Below are 16876 nucleotides of genomic sequence, written 5' to 3'. Positions count from 1 at the left end.
TTGCAGGATAATCAGGAAGTTAGAATAAAAAAAGAAATGCCAAAGGAGAATCCGAGCCAAAACACGGCATGTGGGAATCGGGAAGGAGAGTTGGAAGTAATCAGGATGCGGGAGGGAGTAAGAAAATTAGAGGATGATTATCAAGAAATTTTTGACGAAGAGTTGGGCTGTTTAAAAGATTACGAAGTAGATATCAAATTAAAAGAGGGATGTGTACCAAAGTTTTGTGCTTTGAGGCGAGTACCGTTTGAATGGAGGAAGGATGTCGAAATGGAATTGGATAAATGGGTACAGAAGGGCATCATATGTGCTGTCGAATATAGTGAATGGGCAACGCCGTTAGTGCCTGTGAAAAAAGCTAATGGTCAACTACGCCTGTGCGCTGATTTTCGAGTGACTCTAAATCCCTGGGTCGTAGAAGTTAAATATCCCTTACCGAGAATTGAAGAAATTTTAGCGAATTTGAAGGGAAGTATATATTTTTCAAAAGTTGATTTTTCCAACGCGTACTTGCAATTGCGGGTAAAAGCAGAAGTAAGAAAGTTGTTAACTATTACTACTCCCAAGGGGTTATTTGCGTTTTGTAGGTTACCGTTCGGATTAAGTGTATCTGCTCCGATATTTCAGAGGACTATGGCTGCGGTTTTTCAAGGGATGGAAGGCGTATTCTATTATATGGATAACGTATTGGTAATGGGCCGAACTCCGGAACAGCATGAGCAAAGATTGAAGGAGGTGTTCCGAAGAATTAAAGAGAAGGGTTTGCGGGCCAGTGCCGAAAAAAGCGTTTTAGGAGTAACGGAAGTCGTATATTTGGGACATAAAATAACGGGAAAAGAGGTTAGACCGTTGGATAAAAATATGACGGGAATCGAGAATATGTTGAGGCCGCATAATAAAATTGAGGTTCAGGCTTTTTGGGGAATGGTAAATTACTACCACCGATTCGTAGAAGGATTCGCTCAAATAGCTGCGCCATTATATACCTTGCTAAAGAAGGGTGAAAAATTTGATTGGAAGGAAGAACAAGAGAATGCATTTGCAGAATTGAAAGCTAGAATTGGAAGGGAGCCCATTCTTATGTGTTTTAACAACGAGTTGGAGGTGGTGTTGGCGGTAGATGCATCGATTAAAGGAGTAGGTGGCGCGTTACTGCATTATATCGATGGGATGGAAAAACCTGTTTTGTTCTTCTCGAGAATATTCAGAGCCGCGGAGACAAGATATTCTGTGATTGAAAAGGAGGCATTGGCTGTTATATTTGGACTGACGAAATGCCGTGAGTATTTGATTGGGCGTAGATTCGTGATATATACAGACCACAAGCCGCTAGTACACCTGTTCAAAAAGGATAATAAAGAACTGATGCTGTCTCCCCGGTTACAGAGATGGCTCTTACTTGTGGGAAGTTTTGATGTACAATTGAAGTATCGACGGGGAAAGGAAAATTGTTTACCAGATATTCTTTCTAGGTGTGGAGCTGGAGAAGAAGGATATGAAATGGCTCAAGAGGATATAGAGGAGGGAAAGGAGCAAGGACTAATTAGAGCAATGGTCAAAATAGCCAAAGGAGGATAACGTGGGAAGAACTTAAAAGGGCAACTCTAAAGGATCGTGAATTGACTCGAATTAAGGCGTGTATAAAGGGATGAAAACCTTGGAGCGACGGAGATAAAGTTTTTAAATACATCGAAAAGGAATTAGCTATAGTGGATGACTGTGTGGTACGGGGAAGTCGGGGTATAGTACCATTTAAATTGAGAGATTCGGTCTTGGCAATGATTCATGCAGGGCATCAGGGAGTTGAGAAAATGAAGCAATGGGGCCGAGAATATGTATGGTGGCCAGGAATGAACAAAGAGATTGAGGACATAAGCCGAAGCTGTGAAATGTGTAACCTCTGGGCGAGTATGCCTCACAGAGACAAGAAAAGTGTATGGCCCAAGACTACACAGCCGTGGGAACGTATCCACATCGACTTCTTTGACTTCGAGGGGCAAATATATTTAATTGTGGTAGATGCGTACTCCAAATGGGTGGAGTATGAGGCAGTGAGGGGGCTAACTACGCAAATTGTAATAAAGACTTTAAAGAATTTATGGGCTCGTTTTGGAGTAGCAAGGACAATCGTGTCCGACGGCGGTCCCGCTTTTGTGAGTAGACAATTTGAAAAGTTTTGCACGGAAACCGGGGTAAAACATGTCTTAGCACCTCCGTATCATCCAAGCTCAAACGGACAGGCGGAAAGAATGGTAGCTCTGGTTAAAAGTTGGTTAAGAAATTCGAAATATGGCGGGGGGGAACTATGGATGGCCGTAGCCTATTATAATAATAGTCGAAAAGGGGAGGAGTTGTCGCCGGCGGAAAAATTTTTGGGCCGTAGAACTCGCATTCAATTAGATTTGTTGAAACAAGAGATACCCCCAGATATGGATTCGGGGGATAACGTGTATAAATTTGGGGTGGGACAAACGGTTTGGGCAAGAATTTTTGGGGGTAACCAGAAATGGGAATCCGGTGTGGTCGTAGAAAATGTGGGAAACAAATTGCATAGGATACGGTTCTCGGACGGGAGAGCAGGAATGAGGCACAGGGATCAGTTAAAGAGAGGAATGGACCCCGGAAGACTTAGGTCAGATCAAAGGACTTAGATCGGGTCGATAGAAGAAGGGGAAGTCACGTATGTAAAAATGGAGAGTAGTATATAGAAGAAGAAAGGTAATAATAATTGCAAGAATAAAAGGACATATAGAACCTGAAAAGTAACTTTTCTTGGAATTTATGAATTAATCTCTTCAAATAATAAAAAAAATGGACCCTATATTACCGGTAATTTTTGCCTACAGGGTGTATATCAAATTACAAATGTATCATTTTCTATTCTTAGATTCCCATAGTATCCCAACGATTTATTTTCAATTTGTACTTTATATTAACTGTATTTGACTGTATGCCATTTCCCAATTAAATCGCGTATGATGAAAATAAAAGAAAAAATATATATAATGATGTAAAAAAATTTTTTGGGTAACAGATGTAATTAATTGTTGTCTTGTGATAAGTAAAATGTCAAAAGAGTTGGAACGATATGTTGTTGGGAAGCATATTATTGGAAAGGAGATTTGGAGATGTTAGAGATGGGAAAGGGGCACCGTCCCAAATTATTTGATGAAAAGATAATTAATTACTCGGCGTGCAAAGCATAGGCTTAGGAGGCAGTGGGCCAAAAGAAAAGAAATAGGGGAGGGAGAAAATTTTTTTTAGAAATTTTTTTTTGAAAAGAAAAAATTTATTGTAATTTTTTTTGTGTGTGAATTAAATAAAATTAGTGATTACTTTGACTTGGGGAATTCCGTAAGGAGTATGTGTTTTAGAAAAATATATAATATAGAATATGTTTAGGTGAATAATCAAATGAATCCTAATCACGCTTTGAGTTGGTCCAGAAGCTCGATTTACGGGAACTATGAAATAGTATTCAGGATGCGATCCCGAGGGACAGGACGAGGGAGTAGGGGGAATAGATGGAGAAGCGGGCGCAGTATAATGAGACGAATGAGGGACGATAGACGGTGCTATTGGTGTCAAGAGCGAGGGCATATTCAATATAGCTGTCCTTGGAATTGGCAGAGGACGGGGGGAAATAGAGAAAGGCGGACGGTGCGCCCAACGATAGAGGAAGTGCCTACGCGGCAGATAGCAGTTGTTTTGGGGCAGAGCGCGGAGCAGGAGCAAGGAACGAGCGAGGAATACGGACAGGGCGCCGAAGTCCGGGAAACGAGCAACGAATCTAGACCGGTCGCCGAAGTCAGAGGAACAAGGAGATCAGAAGCAGGGAAGCGGATCGAGCCGGCAGCTAGCGAGGAACCAAGGATATGGCCGGTGATTGATTTTACGGATGAGAGTGAGGGACTGAATGGGGAAGATAGGACCGCGGAATAAGAACAGGTAGGAGATAGCACCGGAGTAGAAGTAACTGAAGAATGGCAGGACCTGGTGGCGGGGTTGGATGATGTAGAGGAGCTGGGAGAATGGCTGGATATCGTGGTGGAGGAGTCGGAGTGGGGTAGCCTCTGGGAGGAGTAGTTGGAGGATCGAGTCTGTTGAAAGGGGGCGTGTCGAGGAACAATAGCGAGGAACATTATGAAAAACGAGGAACATTATGAAAAACGAGGAACATTATTGAGGAATATTATGAAAGTTATATCAATTATTATTATTATTGTTTTTTTTATCGAAAAGGAAAGAATTATTATTATTATGTTTTTTTTATCGAAAAGGGAAAAAATTGTTTATTATTATTATTATTGTTATTTTTATTTTCGTTTTGTGATGAATAACGATGAGGGGATAGAAAGTGAATATATAATGGAAGCAAAAGAAATAAAATAATTATGATATGTTTTTTTGTTATATTATATTTCTTTTTTGTGATATATGTTATTGATTGAATAAAAAAGGAAATAAAAACCTACCGTAAGTAAAAATAAAGAAAAACAAAATATATTTATATATATATAAAACAAAAAGGATAATAGTAAGAAACTATTTCAATATAGGAGAATTAAGACGATTTAAATAGGTCTGACCATCAAATCACCTGGCCTTTCTATCATGATATGCTAGGTTATGGGCCGCTATTACGGTTAGGGTCCACTAGATCGTATGAACATTTGTGAAAAAACGTCAAATGACCTAAAATGGCCACAAATATATTTGAAGCGATTATAAAATTGTATAATTTTGAAACGTTGTAACAGATTTGGCAAATAAATTAAAAAATGCTTTTTATTTTAAATTAAATTTAAATGGCTAAATGGTAATTAATATTTATATTAATACAAGAACAGTATATATTAAAAAATAAATAGCAGATAATTTACAATATTTTAGCAAACTCTTAATGCTCTAGATCCATTAATATATAATAGACAGCACAATTGTATTATAAATATATCTTTGATATAACATCATTAAAATTTATATGAAATATCTCATAATAAAATTTTTAATTAATATATAAAAATGCAATCTCTTTTTTTTTGCATGATAATGTATAAATTGAATTAAATTTTTCTTAGAATAGATAATATTATTGTTGTATTTTGATTTGATCAAACTATATTGAACCATTTGATTATTAGAATTTGTATAATAGCTTTGTTTAAAAATGATATAAATAGCAGATAATTTACAATATTTTAGCAAACTCTTTATTATAAATATATCTTTGATATAACATTATTAAAATTTATATGAAATATCTCATAATAAAATTTTTAGTTAATATATAAAAATGCAATCTCTTTTTTTTGCATGATAATGTATAAATTGAATTAAATTTTTCTTAGAATAGATAATATTATTGTTGTATTTTGATTTGATCAAACTATATTGAACCATTTGATTATTAGAATTTGAATAATAGCTTTGTTTAAAAATGATATAAATAGCAGATAATTTACAATATTTTAGCAAACTCTTTATTATAAATATATCTTTGATATAACATTATTAAAATTTATATGAAATATCTCATAATAAAAATTTTAATTAATATATAAAAATGCAATCTCTTTTTTTTGCATGATAATGTATAAATTGAATTAAATTTTTCTTAGAATAGATAATATTATTGTTGTATTTTGATTTGATCAAACTATATTGAACCATTTGATTATTAGAATTTGAATAATAGCTTTGTTTAAAAATGATATAAATAGCAGATAATTTACAATATTTTAGCAAACTCTTTATTATAAATATATCTTTGATATAACATTATTAAAATTTATATGAAATATCTCATAATAAAAATTTTAATTAATATATAAAAATGCAATCTCTTTTTTTTGCATGATAATGTATAAATTGAATTAAATTTTTCTTAGAATAGATAATATTATTGTTGTATTTTGATTTGATCAAACTATATTGAACCATTTGATTATTAGAATTTGAATAATAGCTTTGTTTATATGCACTCTTTGTTTTGCCTAGTTTTCTAAAAAAATTAATTATTATATGCAAATTAAATAATATATACTTTACAATTTTCTTATTGATAATTGTTGCGATTTAGCTTTAATCTCTTGGATTTTCATAATTATTTTGGGAACAAACTACTTTGGGAACGAACTATTGCAAATTGGCTTTTTTTTGGGAACGAACTATTGCAATACGACAAAAAACCTATTTCCTAAATTTTCATACGAATTAGAAGGACGATACCGCTATTACTACTATTAAAAAATGTTAAAAAAGCTAATAAGCTAAAATGGCTGTCAAAATGGCCCCTATAAGTTTGAAGTGAGAGATTTATAATAAATATTGCAATCTATCCATTCCACAATTACATAAGTTTCATAAATAGCTGGATTTAGATCTAGGAGTCTCTATTAATTTTATTCATTATAAAAAATCTTATATCAGTAAGTTGAGTAATTTTTATTTAAGATGTTTTTTATTTTGAGAAGTATGTGGAACTAATGTTGATAAATAGGTATCTAATAATCTCATATTTTAGCTTTAAGTTTCAGTCATATACCTCTTATATATTAATATTACAAATTCTACTCCATTTTCCATTTTCATAACATTAAATTATTTATTAAAATTAAAACAAATTCTTATAATGACTTTTGCAAATATATTAAATCTTATAATTATATATCAAATAATGAATTAATGTGAAGTCATATTTTCAGTAAAAAATAATATATAATAACAAACATTGATACTCAGTATACACATATAATTTCATTAAATAATCACACAAATGAAGAAAATATAATCTTTAATATCAATATTAAATGTAAATAATATTTTATAATAATAAATACAAAACAATTCTATAAATATTAAATGCAAAACAATTTTATAAATATTAATTGCAAAACAATTTTATAAATATCAGATGTAAAACAATTTCATCATTCATAAAAGGTAGGGTGAGCCTGATTAACCAAATAATACACATGATAAACTAGACAAAATCATTTAGAAACTAATTGTAATAGTTTGTTCACTTCTTTAAAGAACATTATAAAATAATAATTCATATTTAACTTTATATCTTTTTTTATCCTAAGAGAGTAAAGCTTCTTTTTTATACTGTGCCAATTGAGATAAATAAACTTTAAGCTTTGAGCATATAAACTTTAAGCTTATTATTTGAGCATACAAATTATAAGGTTAAGCGAAATTTAGCGAAAAGTTTGCCGACAAAATACCTAATTATAACTAAAAAATAGTAAAGGCGGTACGATACCGATATGCTATTCCTGGTAGAAACCATTAACACCTAGGTCTCAAAAGTCCTCTTTAGATAAAGAGGACTCTAATTCTATAGAGGTTACGTAATATTTTTAGTGAAATGATAGGAGAGATAGATGAATGTAAAATATAGCTTTTTAATTGAAAATATATTTATTATTTAGGTGATTACATTGATACTGACAATACATCAGATGTTATAGTTATTAATAAAGATTCTGTAACACCAAATCTTAATGATTCTGGTAATTAATATTCTCTAAAAACTTATATTATTTATATTTAAGAATCTATACCCTGTGTTGGATCATCTTGTTCGTATTATAAAAATCCTAAGAGAAAGAATAATCATATGGGTAATTTATATTTTTTAATTTTTTGATAAATTTTAAATAGATGAATACAGGGACATAATTAAATTATGAAAGAGAAAAATCATTAATGAACATTGGAATTGCTTAAAAATAAACCTATTGAATATGTATATGATGGAATATGTATTATGTTGACAACAAAAATTAAATGATTTCTACCATACAGGAAAAAAAAGAGATTATCAAAGAAAATATTTGATATTATAAATGATTAAAGATTAAAATTATTTTGTAAATATTTTTGTATTATAAATATATATTTTGTTATATATTTATATTATTTGAAATAAAAAATTTTGTGAAATACATTGAATGATATAATTATTCCCAAAAGTCCTGCTATAATTAAACTTTTTACTGAGTTTGGTAATTACATAATGAAATATATAATATTTATAATGAATGATCTTTTTCATAGAGAAAGTTTAAGGACATTGGTTATTTTTGTTTACTTGCTTTATAAAAATATTTTAAATAGATGAATTTAGAACATCTATATAACTTTTTTAGTGACATATTCCTACAAATATATTTAATGAGTTTAGACTATAATAATAATAACTTTATTTTTATTATAATATATAAAAAATACAAAACAAGATATTTATATAAAATATAAAACAAGATTTTTATATAAAATACAAAATAAATATCTATATGGGATTTTTATATAAATATAAGCATAATAAATTTCTATTAAATTTTGCAATATTTGTTGCAGATTTAATTGATTGTGGTTTAAATAAATTTTTAGGGGGTGATTTTATTTTAGGATTAAAAGAAATAAATCTTTCCTTATCAATAATTATATTATGCAATAATGTGCATGTTTTTATTATATATTCAGTAATTGATAATTTTGTATCCATAGGACGATCAAAAATCATCCATTTAGCTCTCAAGATGCCAAATGCACATTCGACTTGTATCCTAGCACGAGATATCCGATAATTAAAAGCCTCTTGTTGAGGGGTAAGGATACCTTAAAATAATAAGGGAAACAAATTTTAACATATAACTAATAAAATTTTAAATTCCTAATAATTAAAATAATGGCCATTAATAATCCCAAATAATTGCTTTAATATATTATATAAATATGATATAATTAAATTAATATATTCTTTTACTATACCTTTATAAGGCTTTAAAATATAGGACTTCAAAGGATAGGCATCATCCGTGACAAAGAAATGTGGGAAAAGGAGGCTGGAATTCGGCAATTTTTTAGAAGGAGGTAATTGTATCTCTCCATTTTCTATCATTTTGTATATTTTGGAGTTAGCAAAAACACCTCCATCAGATTCACTGCCAAAACTTCCTACATCGACTGTTATAAATTTGCCTTTGGCATCCACAATTCCTTGTTTTTACAATATATAAATAATATATTTTTACAAAAATTATATTTTTGTAATTATCAAGTTTTCATTACAATGTTTAATTAATATGGAAATATTTAATTAGCATAAATAAAAAACAAATTCACAAACCTTGTAAAACCACAGAGAAAAAGTGTTTATAATTGTAGAACCCACTGCCAGAATGAGGTGGCTTTCTAATTCTGCAGTGTTTTCCATCAATACATCCCACACAATTTGGTAAATTCCAATTCACCTCAAACTCCTTTTAAATAATAATATATATAATATACACTATATTATACCTTTGCTATCCTCTCAAAGTCAGTGAGAGTAGGTGGTGGCATATGTTTACCTACCAAAGTTTGCCATATAGCTTGGCAGGTTGTGCTAATTATTTTCTGGACTGTAGATATGCCTATTTTGAAAGAATAGGCCAAAGTAGGGTATCTACAGCCTGTTGCTAAATATCTAAATAAAAAATATATTCAAATAATAAATTGCTTTATTTTTACCTTAAACAAATCATAAGCATTTCTTCTACACTTATAGGATGTTTAATGAAATTTGTACGTTTAGTATATAATAATGGTTTTATATATTTTAGAATATAATAAAATGTCTCCTAAATTAAAATAAATTATAGATAAAATAGAATATAATTACCTTTGTCATTCTCATATAGTTAAAAAATTTTGGGTCATTTTTTAATAGTTTTGGGAAAAGAATGTAAAATTCACCTTCCTTTCTTTTATTAATATTAAGATTATTTAATCTTCTACTCTTCAACATCATTCTGTAAAAAAATAATAATTTGAGGATAGCTACCATTTTTAATGAATATAAAGTCGTATCCGCAGAAACAGTGCCTGTTTAACAATCGCTTTGCAAAATGAATGAAAATCGCTGCGATCGATCAGCTGATCGATCGCAATCGCTCTTCACTATGAATTCATGGTTAATGAATTGAGTAAGAATTCAAAAGTGTCAAAAATCTAAAAGGTCGGTAACAAATGATGGGAGAGTAATCAAGGCTTCGAACTGAATCTATAGGGAATGTTTTGACAAATGTTAAGACTTTTTCTGAAATATATTAAATTTTTTATTTATTATGGGCAGTATATGAGGGGTAGGGGTTGAATATTTGGGTCTGGATGTTTTTCGGTTGATTTCTCGTGCTTACGTTGTCATTTGTTATAGAGTTTTTATTTACACGAGCAGATGATCTTCAAAATGGATGTCAAAATTTTAAATTATTTTTTAACAATCCAGTAAATTAGTTTTTGTAATTTCTAAATTAATAGTTGGATGTTAAGTATTTGGGATAATCTAAGTCAAGAAAATGATAATACTTAATATGGAGTAAATTCCCTAGTTGTGGTTACACTTTTTAAGCATCAAATAACTAGTAATTATAAAGAATTGAAATCAATAGTGGTAAAGAGGTGCTTGGTGTAATGTTAAGACTAGATCATTCCAATAGGTTAGCTGGGGGGGGGGGTTAATTGTTACCCCTGGGTACATAGCATTTTGGGAATGTATTTTATTATGTGATTATTATTTTTGCTATAAGTTATGTATGTCGCTTTTGTAATTTTTATTGAAAATATAAAAAGAAAGAAAAAAAACGAAATAAATCATTATTATTTTTGTCATTTCTTGTTTTGCTTCTAAATCTTTTTTCTAATTTTTTTTTAGTAGTTGAAAAAAAAAACAAGAAAAATACAAAGGCATTAATTTACTTAAGGTAAAAAAAAATATCTATATTTTAGAAAAAGGGGAAATAAAATATACATCCTTACGAAACTTAGTCCGAACTTGAAAATAAATCTTATACCCCAAATCGTAAAGGTAAATAACCAACAGGTAAAAGTATATATTGGCTAATAACAGTATGAACATTAGCGTCTGAAGGGGGAGGCGAAGGGCTAGAGACCACTAAAAAATTTGAAGAGTCCCAAATTTTGAATTTTTTAACAATAATTTTGAGCCCTTGAGATTGTAGAAGCTTGAACAGTTTTCTATTCATTAGGCAGTGGCGCATCCAGGATTTTCTTATAGGGGGGGGGATTATTTATATTTTTATTTTTAACTATTATTTACTAATTCTTGCTTATGGATATTACAAGCCTATTTTTTATTATTTCAAGTTAGGTATCTTATATTTAATAAAGTTTTTTTAAATGTAAAGTTGAAATGAAGTGTAATGTCATTTTTTTTATTGCTTTAAAGACTAGCCTCAGCTTAAATTCTCATACATTATAAGTAGAATATAAATTTTTAATTGAAAATACTAATATAGTGTGTATAAAATATTAACTAGAAAATAATTAAATTAACAAGTTTTTTTTTAACTTCTTATCAAATACAATATATGCAAAATATTTTCTATAATTATAATGTGACTTTTAATTTTCGTGGGAATGTTGCCAATTCATCAAGAATTTAGTTTGTCGTTGGAACCAAATCTCTGTGAATGAGCTAACCCATTTAGCCGAGATTCAGTACTTCGTAAATATGTTTTCAACCTTCTCAAGTTGCAAAAAGTCTTTCATTCGTACATGTTGTAATAGGCAAACATGCAAGAATATAAAACAACTTTAAAATGTTAGGAAATTTAGCCAAGGTTTCTTTACACCAATTGAGCGCATCAATAGCATGCTCAGGTTAAATAGCTAAACGTAGTAAATATTTATACCATTAGAATTCACTGATTAAATTTATTTCAGTATCAATCTCATAGGAATAAAATTTTGCTAAATATGTAATTTTACCAATAGTGGCATTAGAAAACGAAGAAGGGTCTTTGGGTAATAAAACTTGAAGATTGCTAAAGATTTATTTTTTATCTAAAAACCGTACTTTTATTTGCGATAAAAAAGTCTCTAAGAATGGGATGAAAATGGATATTTCATAATACTAGTAGATAGCCCGTCAAAAATGACGGAGAATGAGAATTTTATTCGTTTTTTTAAGAAAGATGTTACCTTTTATTTAAAAATCATATCCAATTTATATAATTTTTAAACCCCCCCCCTCCCCACTTATGTCAAGTCCAAGCAATGTCATTGAGTCCAACCCATTAGGACTAAGAGTGGAAACTATTATTTGAGTCAAAATATATTTAAATGAGCTTGAACCCAATACCAAAATTCTTTGTAAATATATTACTGGTTACATAAGACTAACATTTAACATTAAAAATTTCAAGCCAGGTCCAAGCTCATAATATTTGGAAAAAATTTCCACGCGTTCAAGACCTTATAATTTATAAAAAAACATCTCAAGCCTAGCTCAACCCATAATAATTTTGAAAATTTTTCCTAGCCCGGCCCATAATAATTTGTATAAGATATTCCCAAGTCAGGTGCAAGCAAATATTAATCTTGAGGAATATTTTTCAAGCCCAGTCCATCCCATATTAAGTTTCAAAACTATTTTTCAAGAGATAGTTAAATTTCTAAATAATTTATCAACACATGAAGGGGAAATATCGGATTTACCAATTAGTGGGTTAACTCCTTTTATCAAAAAATTTGATAAGGGCTATCTATATCTTTTGTTAAGTACAAAAAAATGCTATTTATTTAAATTACAAAAATGCCATTCAATACTAATGAAACTTATATGCAATTTATTTATATATTTTTTAAGAAATTTGTTTTTCTTGCCATATAAATTTAGGTAATTTTTTAAAAAAATGATGAGGAATAATTATTACTCTGTGTGTCTGGTAAAATTAAGAGCAAATCCTTTTAGTCGTTTGCAGAAGGAAAAATTAATGTATAATATCATCCCATTTAGGGTTGTAGGTGAAAGTAATGAATAATGACGGATTACCAAAGCAGTATACAACACCCATTGTGTCCTGATAAAGCTGAGGCCCTGGGCTACTGGTAAAAGAAGAACGCAAAATGATATTTCTGCCAAAGTGTCAGTTTTGGTATCCCCTCTAAAATAAAATCATGAACGACATTGTCAACTCAACCATAAAACGGTCGTAAGTATTGTTATAAAGGCCATGACAAAACTACCGCATATTTTCCCATTAATAATGTTAATGAAATTGGCCGCACTACACATTCACGTTTGAACATCTCTCTAAATATTCACGAAAGTTCCTTAGGGAATCGGATAAAGTATTATTTATAATAACTCCTAATGAGGTAAATGATAGTGGAATTAAATGCTTTTATTTGTTAAAAATTAGGCAGAGGTGGCATAGGGATTGTGGTAGTGGTGATAGAAATATCATTTGGAGGCAACTGGGTGTATAAAATAAACATATAGATATAAGACATTAGATAAAAAACAAAATAAACCTCCAGAGGCCCAATATAGGTTCAAGAAAAAATCATCCAAGATCTTAATATTTAAAAAGAATTTCTCTAACCCACCTTCCCTAATTTTGAAACCAAGCCCAAAATTTATAATTAATGAAGAGGAAATCTCTAATTTACCAATTATTCTACAGGTAAAATATATTACTTTATAAAAATAATAACATAAGACTAACATTTAACATTAAAAAATCCCAATATAATTTTGAGAAAAATTATACTTGATAAATAAGAGAATGTTCTATTTTGTAGGTCCTCGCTATCCCTAGTGCGTTTCTTTTTTTGATTGATCTGCCATCTTTTTCTTTTATTAATGATGGATAAATCACCACCTGTACAATCATTAACTGAGGTTAGGACATGGCTTGTTAACTAAAATAAAAACAAAATAAATAAAAAATAAATGCATTGAACCTGATGAGGAGTCAATATATCACATGTACAATCATTAAGTGAGGTTGGGACATGGCTTGTTATCTAAAATAAAAACAAAAGAATAAATAAAAAATATATTAATGTATTAAACCTGAAGAGGAGTCAATATTAGGTTAACCTCTCTAGAAATAGTGGGAATATCATCCATCATAAGCTAAGTATTCTAAAATGAATAGTATAATCCTTTTTAGTATATATAGATGAATAATTTATTTTGCATTTGGTAGATTTTATTGGGCTTCATGTCTAAAAATATTTTCTATAAAAAAAATAAAATATAATCAATAAAAAAATAAAAAAACAAAAATAAGTACCCGATGACATGACGTAGCGATGACATGACGTAGCGCTGACATGACGTAGCGATGACATGACTTAGCGATGACGTAGTGAGGACATCGGAAAATTATAATATAGATTCTTCAGTTGAGCCAATATTTATTTTAGACGAGGTTTAATTAGTGTTATATCATAAAATTTAGCCCTCGATTCAACGTCTAGATAAATATTATGAAAATAATTATCTACATTCATTCTTATTGTATCTACCTGTTCATATATATTTTCCGCCAAATCAATAACCGGAACCAAATCTAAATTTGGTTTTTGTAAATTTCTACAAAGTAATGAGCTAAAAATAATTTATTGATGCAACTAGCAGTAATGATAAACTCTGATTGATCAATTGAATTCAATAATGATATCGCTTCTGACGCATAACTTTTTTTCATGCTCAATAAAAATTAACATTAAGGTTATACGAAAACGTTCATTTCTTTATTATTGCGATTATATATATATTAGATATTTGATTTTTAAAAGTATTCTATTTTTTAAATATTTTAATTTTTAACGTATTATAAATGACATCTTATGTTATATTAATGTTATCCATATGTAGATGTGGCGGAGGTCAACCACAGATGGCTAGGGCCCGTTATCAGTTTAAGGGCATAGTGACGGGAGGGCAGTTTGGATCTAATCAAGGTTGCCTACCCTACGAAATACAGCATCGCGATTACCATACTACAGGTAAAAACTTATAATATAACCCCATACATGTTGTGAGACGCCAAGAGTTTTAAAAATTAAGGGCGAACTGAATGTTATATGTCTTAATTTTGTTTAGATATAAATAAGTAATATTTACCTTAAGTTTTTCTTACTTTTTGTAAATATTAAGGTATCAACAAATCGTGCAGTAAAATAGTAGACACCCCGAAATGTGTTACCCATTGCGATGACCTACAAGGATGACAAAAATTTTGGGTTATTTCATATTTATTTAATTTGGAATAAAACTTAACAAATTCAAATAGGGTGAATATTATTTTTTTTAAAAATCATATGATGTTTTATTATCAGTGTTTTTTTTCAACTTTAAATCACTTTTGACGTTTTAAAAATTTTAAAATCTGATTTTACTGGAAATATATTATATCATGTTTGGAATACCTACCCGATGACATTCAAACAATTTTATGAACCTTTGAACCAAATTTAATTTATATATAGTTTTTCCATAGATATTTTTTATATTAATTATAAATGACTCAAAGATTAATGGAAGAATTGTCCACAATTGATAAGAATAGGTGTTCTCAACATGCTGGATTACATTTTCGGTATAATCAGATCCTTAAATTTAACAAAAAGGCGCTCAAGAATTGATTTATAGTTGTGAAAATAACACATTGCCGCTAACATATATACTTATATAACCCTTGAAAGTTATTCGCGTCCATACATCCCAGAGTTTTAACGATACTTAAAATCCTGTTAGTACAATGGTATGAAATTATTTGGTTAGCTTAATAATTTTTGGAACAAAAACAACATCATATATGCAAAATTTAGTTTATACTTTCGATAAGAGCTTTTTGAAAATATCAAGGATTTTAAAATCACTTTAGAGTTTTTAAGTAGTATTATTTTCAAACATATTGTCTCCATTTTTTTTCTTGTGCCTGCATACTAATTTTTGAAAAAGAGAAAAAGAATACTATTTGGAAAAAAATCTCTAATTCGGTCTTCTTCCTTCTTTGCCGATTAGTGGCCCTTTTACATATTTCTCTATGAGAGCCATTTGCCATTCTAATCCTCTTTCTCCATTTCCGGAGTGCTGGACATCGTCCCAAGTAAAACCTAGCGTTTTCCTGCTATTTACTAGCACTTCATCCAGCTTTCCAATTTGAGGCTTTTTCTCTTCACTTCAAAACAGCAGCATCCATTCTACCAATAGTCCTTTGCTTTACTTTTATCATGTCCAAATCATCTCAGTCTATTTCTCAGAGACCTGCAGAAATATCATTTGCATGGCCCAGCTCGAATATTTTTTAACCTGGCTCGGCAAGGATTTTATATTTTCAGACCTACCCCAGTCCGGGTATTTTATAAAAAATTTTCAAGCCGCAGCCCTGGTGTATTAAAAAAGTTTCAGCCTCGGCCCAGGTTTATTTAAAAAAATTAAAATATGGCCCGGCTCGTGTACCCAGGCCGGGCTTGCAGGTCTCTGCTATTTCTTCTCCCAGTCATCACCTATAAAAATAAATAGTATTTATTTTAATGCTGAATTTTTTTTTGTTTGGAATAATTATATAATAATAACTTATAAAAATTATTATTATTTAAAATAAATCAAGTTTTAAAATAATTATCTTGTTTTAATAGATAAATGTTTTATTTTATAAATATCATGTCGATCAAATAAATGATCATTAAGTTTTTACGATTAAAATTTAGGTTGCTGACACTACGAAAATTTAATCGTAATTTTTTTTATTCAAGGGATGATCACAAGGATTAACTAAAATACAATATGACTAAATCCCTGCTAAATCATTTTTTCACGGCCCAAGGCCCTCCTGAAGAATTTCAGATTTTTTATGTCTAAGATCGACCCCTAAAACTCACTTTTACGTCCAACCCTACCCTAACCCTGAATTTTAGGTTCAACCCGACAATAGCTCTAGAACGCATTTAGATCCAACCCAACCTGAACCTGACTAAATTTATTTTATATATGTTGAATGATAAGAATATAGAGATTTGTGCAAGTTTGTAAATCACATAATTAATTTTGTTCACCCTT

The 16876-nt window shown here is 30.0% G+C and overlaps 1 protein-coding gene across 1 annotated transcript; it reads right to left on the bottom strand.

The window, feature by feature from the left end:
• Positions 1 to 8302: 8302 nt before the first annotated feature.
• Positions 8303 to 9787, bottom strand: LOC135930880 (uncharacterized). Its single transcript, XM_065467677.1, has 6 exons — positions 9677 to 9787; positions 9526 to 9635; positions 9316 to 9481; positions 9143 to 9275; positions 8785 to 9012; positions 8303 to 8631 (listed from the first exon to the last, which is right to left on the bottom strand). The coding sequence occupies exons 1-6, from the start codon at positions 9689 to 9691 to the stop codon at positions 8303 to 8305; spliced, it is 981 nt and encodes a 326-aa protein (XP_065323749.1). The 5' UTR covers positions 9692 to 9787.
• Between the last annotated feature and the right edge of the window lie 7089 nt (positions 9788 to 16876).

Source organism: Gordionus sp. m RMFG-2023, chromosome 1, assembly GCF_954871325.1.
Source record: "Gordionus sp. m RMFG-2023 chromosome 1, tfGorSpeb1-WG-v2, whole genome shotgun sequence".
Classification (NCBI taxonomy): domain Eukaryota; kingdom Metazoa; phylum Nematomorpha; class Gordioida; order Chordodea; family Parachordodidae; genus Gordionus; species Gordionus sp. m RMFG-2023.
The sequence above is the reverse complement of the archived record's forward strand: the minus strand, read 5'-3'. Positions and strand labels throughout refer to the sequence as shown.

Bases quoted from the DNA above. Each gene is read 5' to 3' on its own strand.
- LOC135930880 (XM_065467677.1), bottom strand. The intron at 9,013-9,142 runs GTTTGTGAATTT...TGTAAAAACAAG, and splicing joins TTTCTCTGTGGTTTTACAAG to GAATTGTGGATGCCAAAGGC. The intron at 8,632-8,784 runs GTATAGTAAAAG...TATTATTTTAAG, and splicing joins TATTTTAAAGCCTTATAAAG to GTATCCTTACCCCTCAACAA.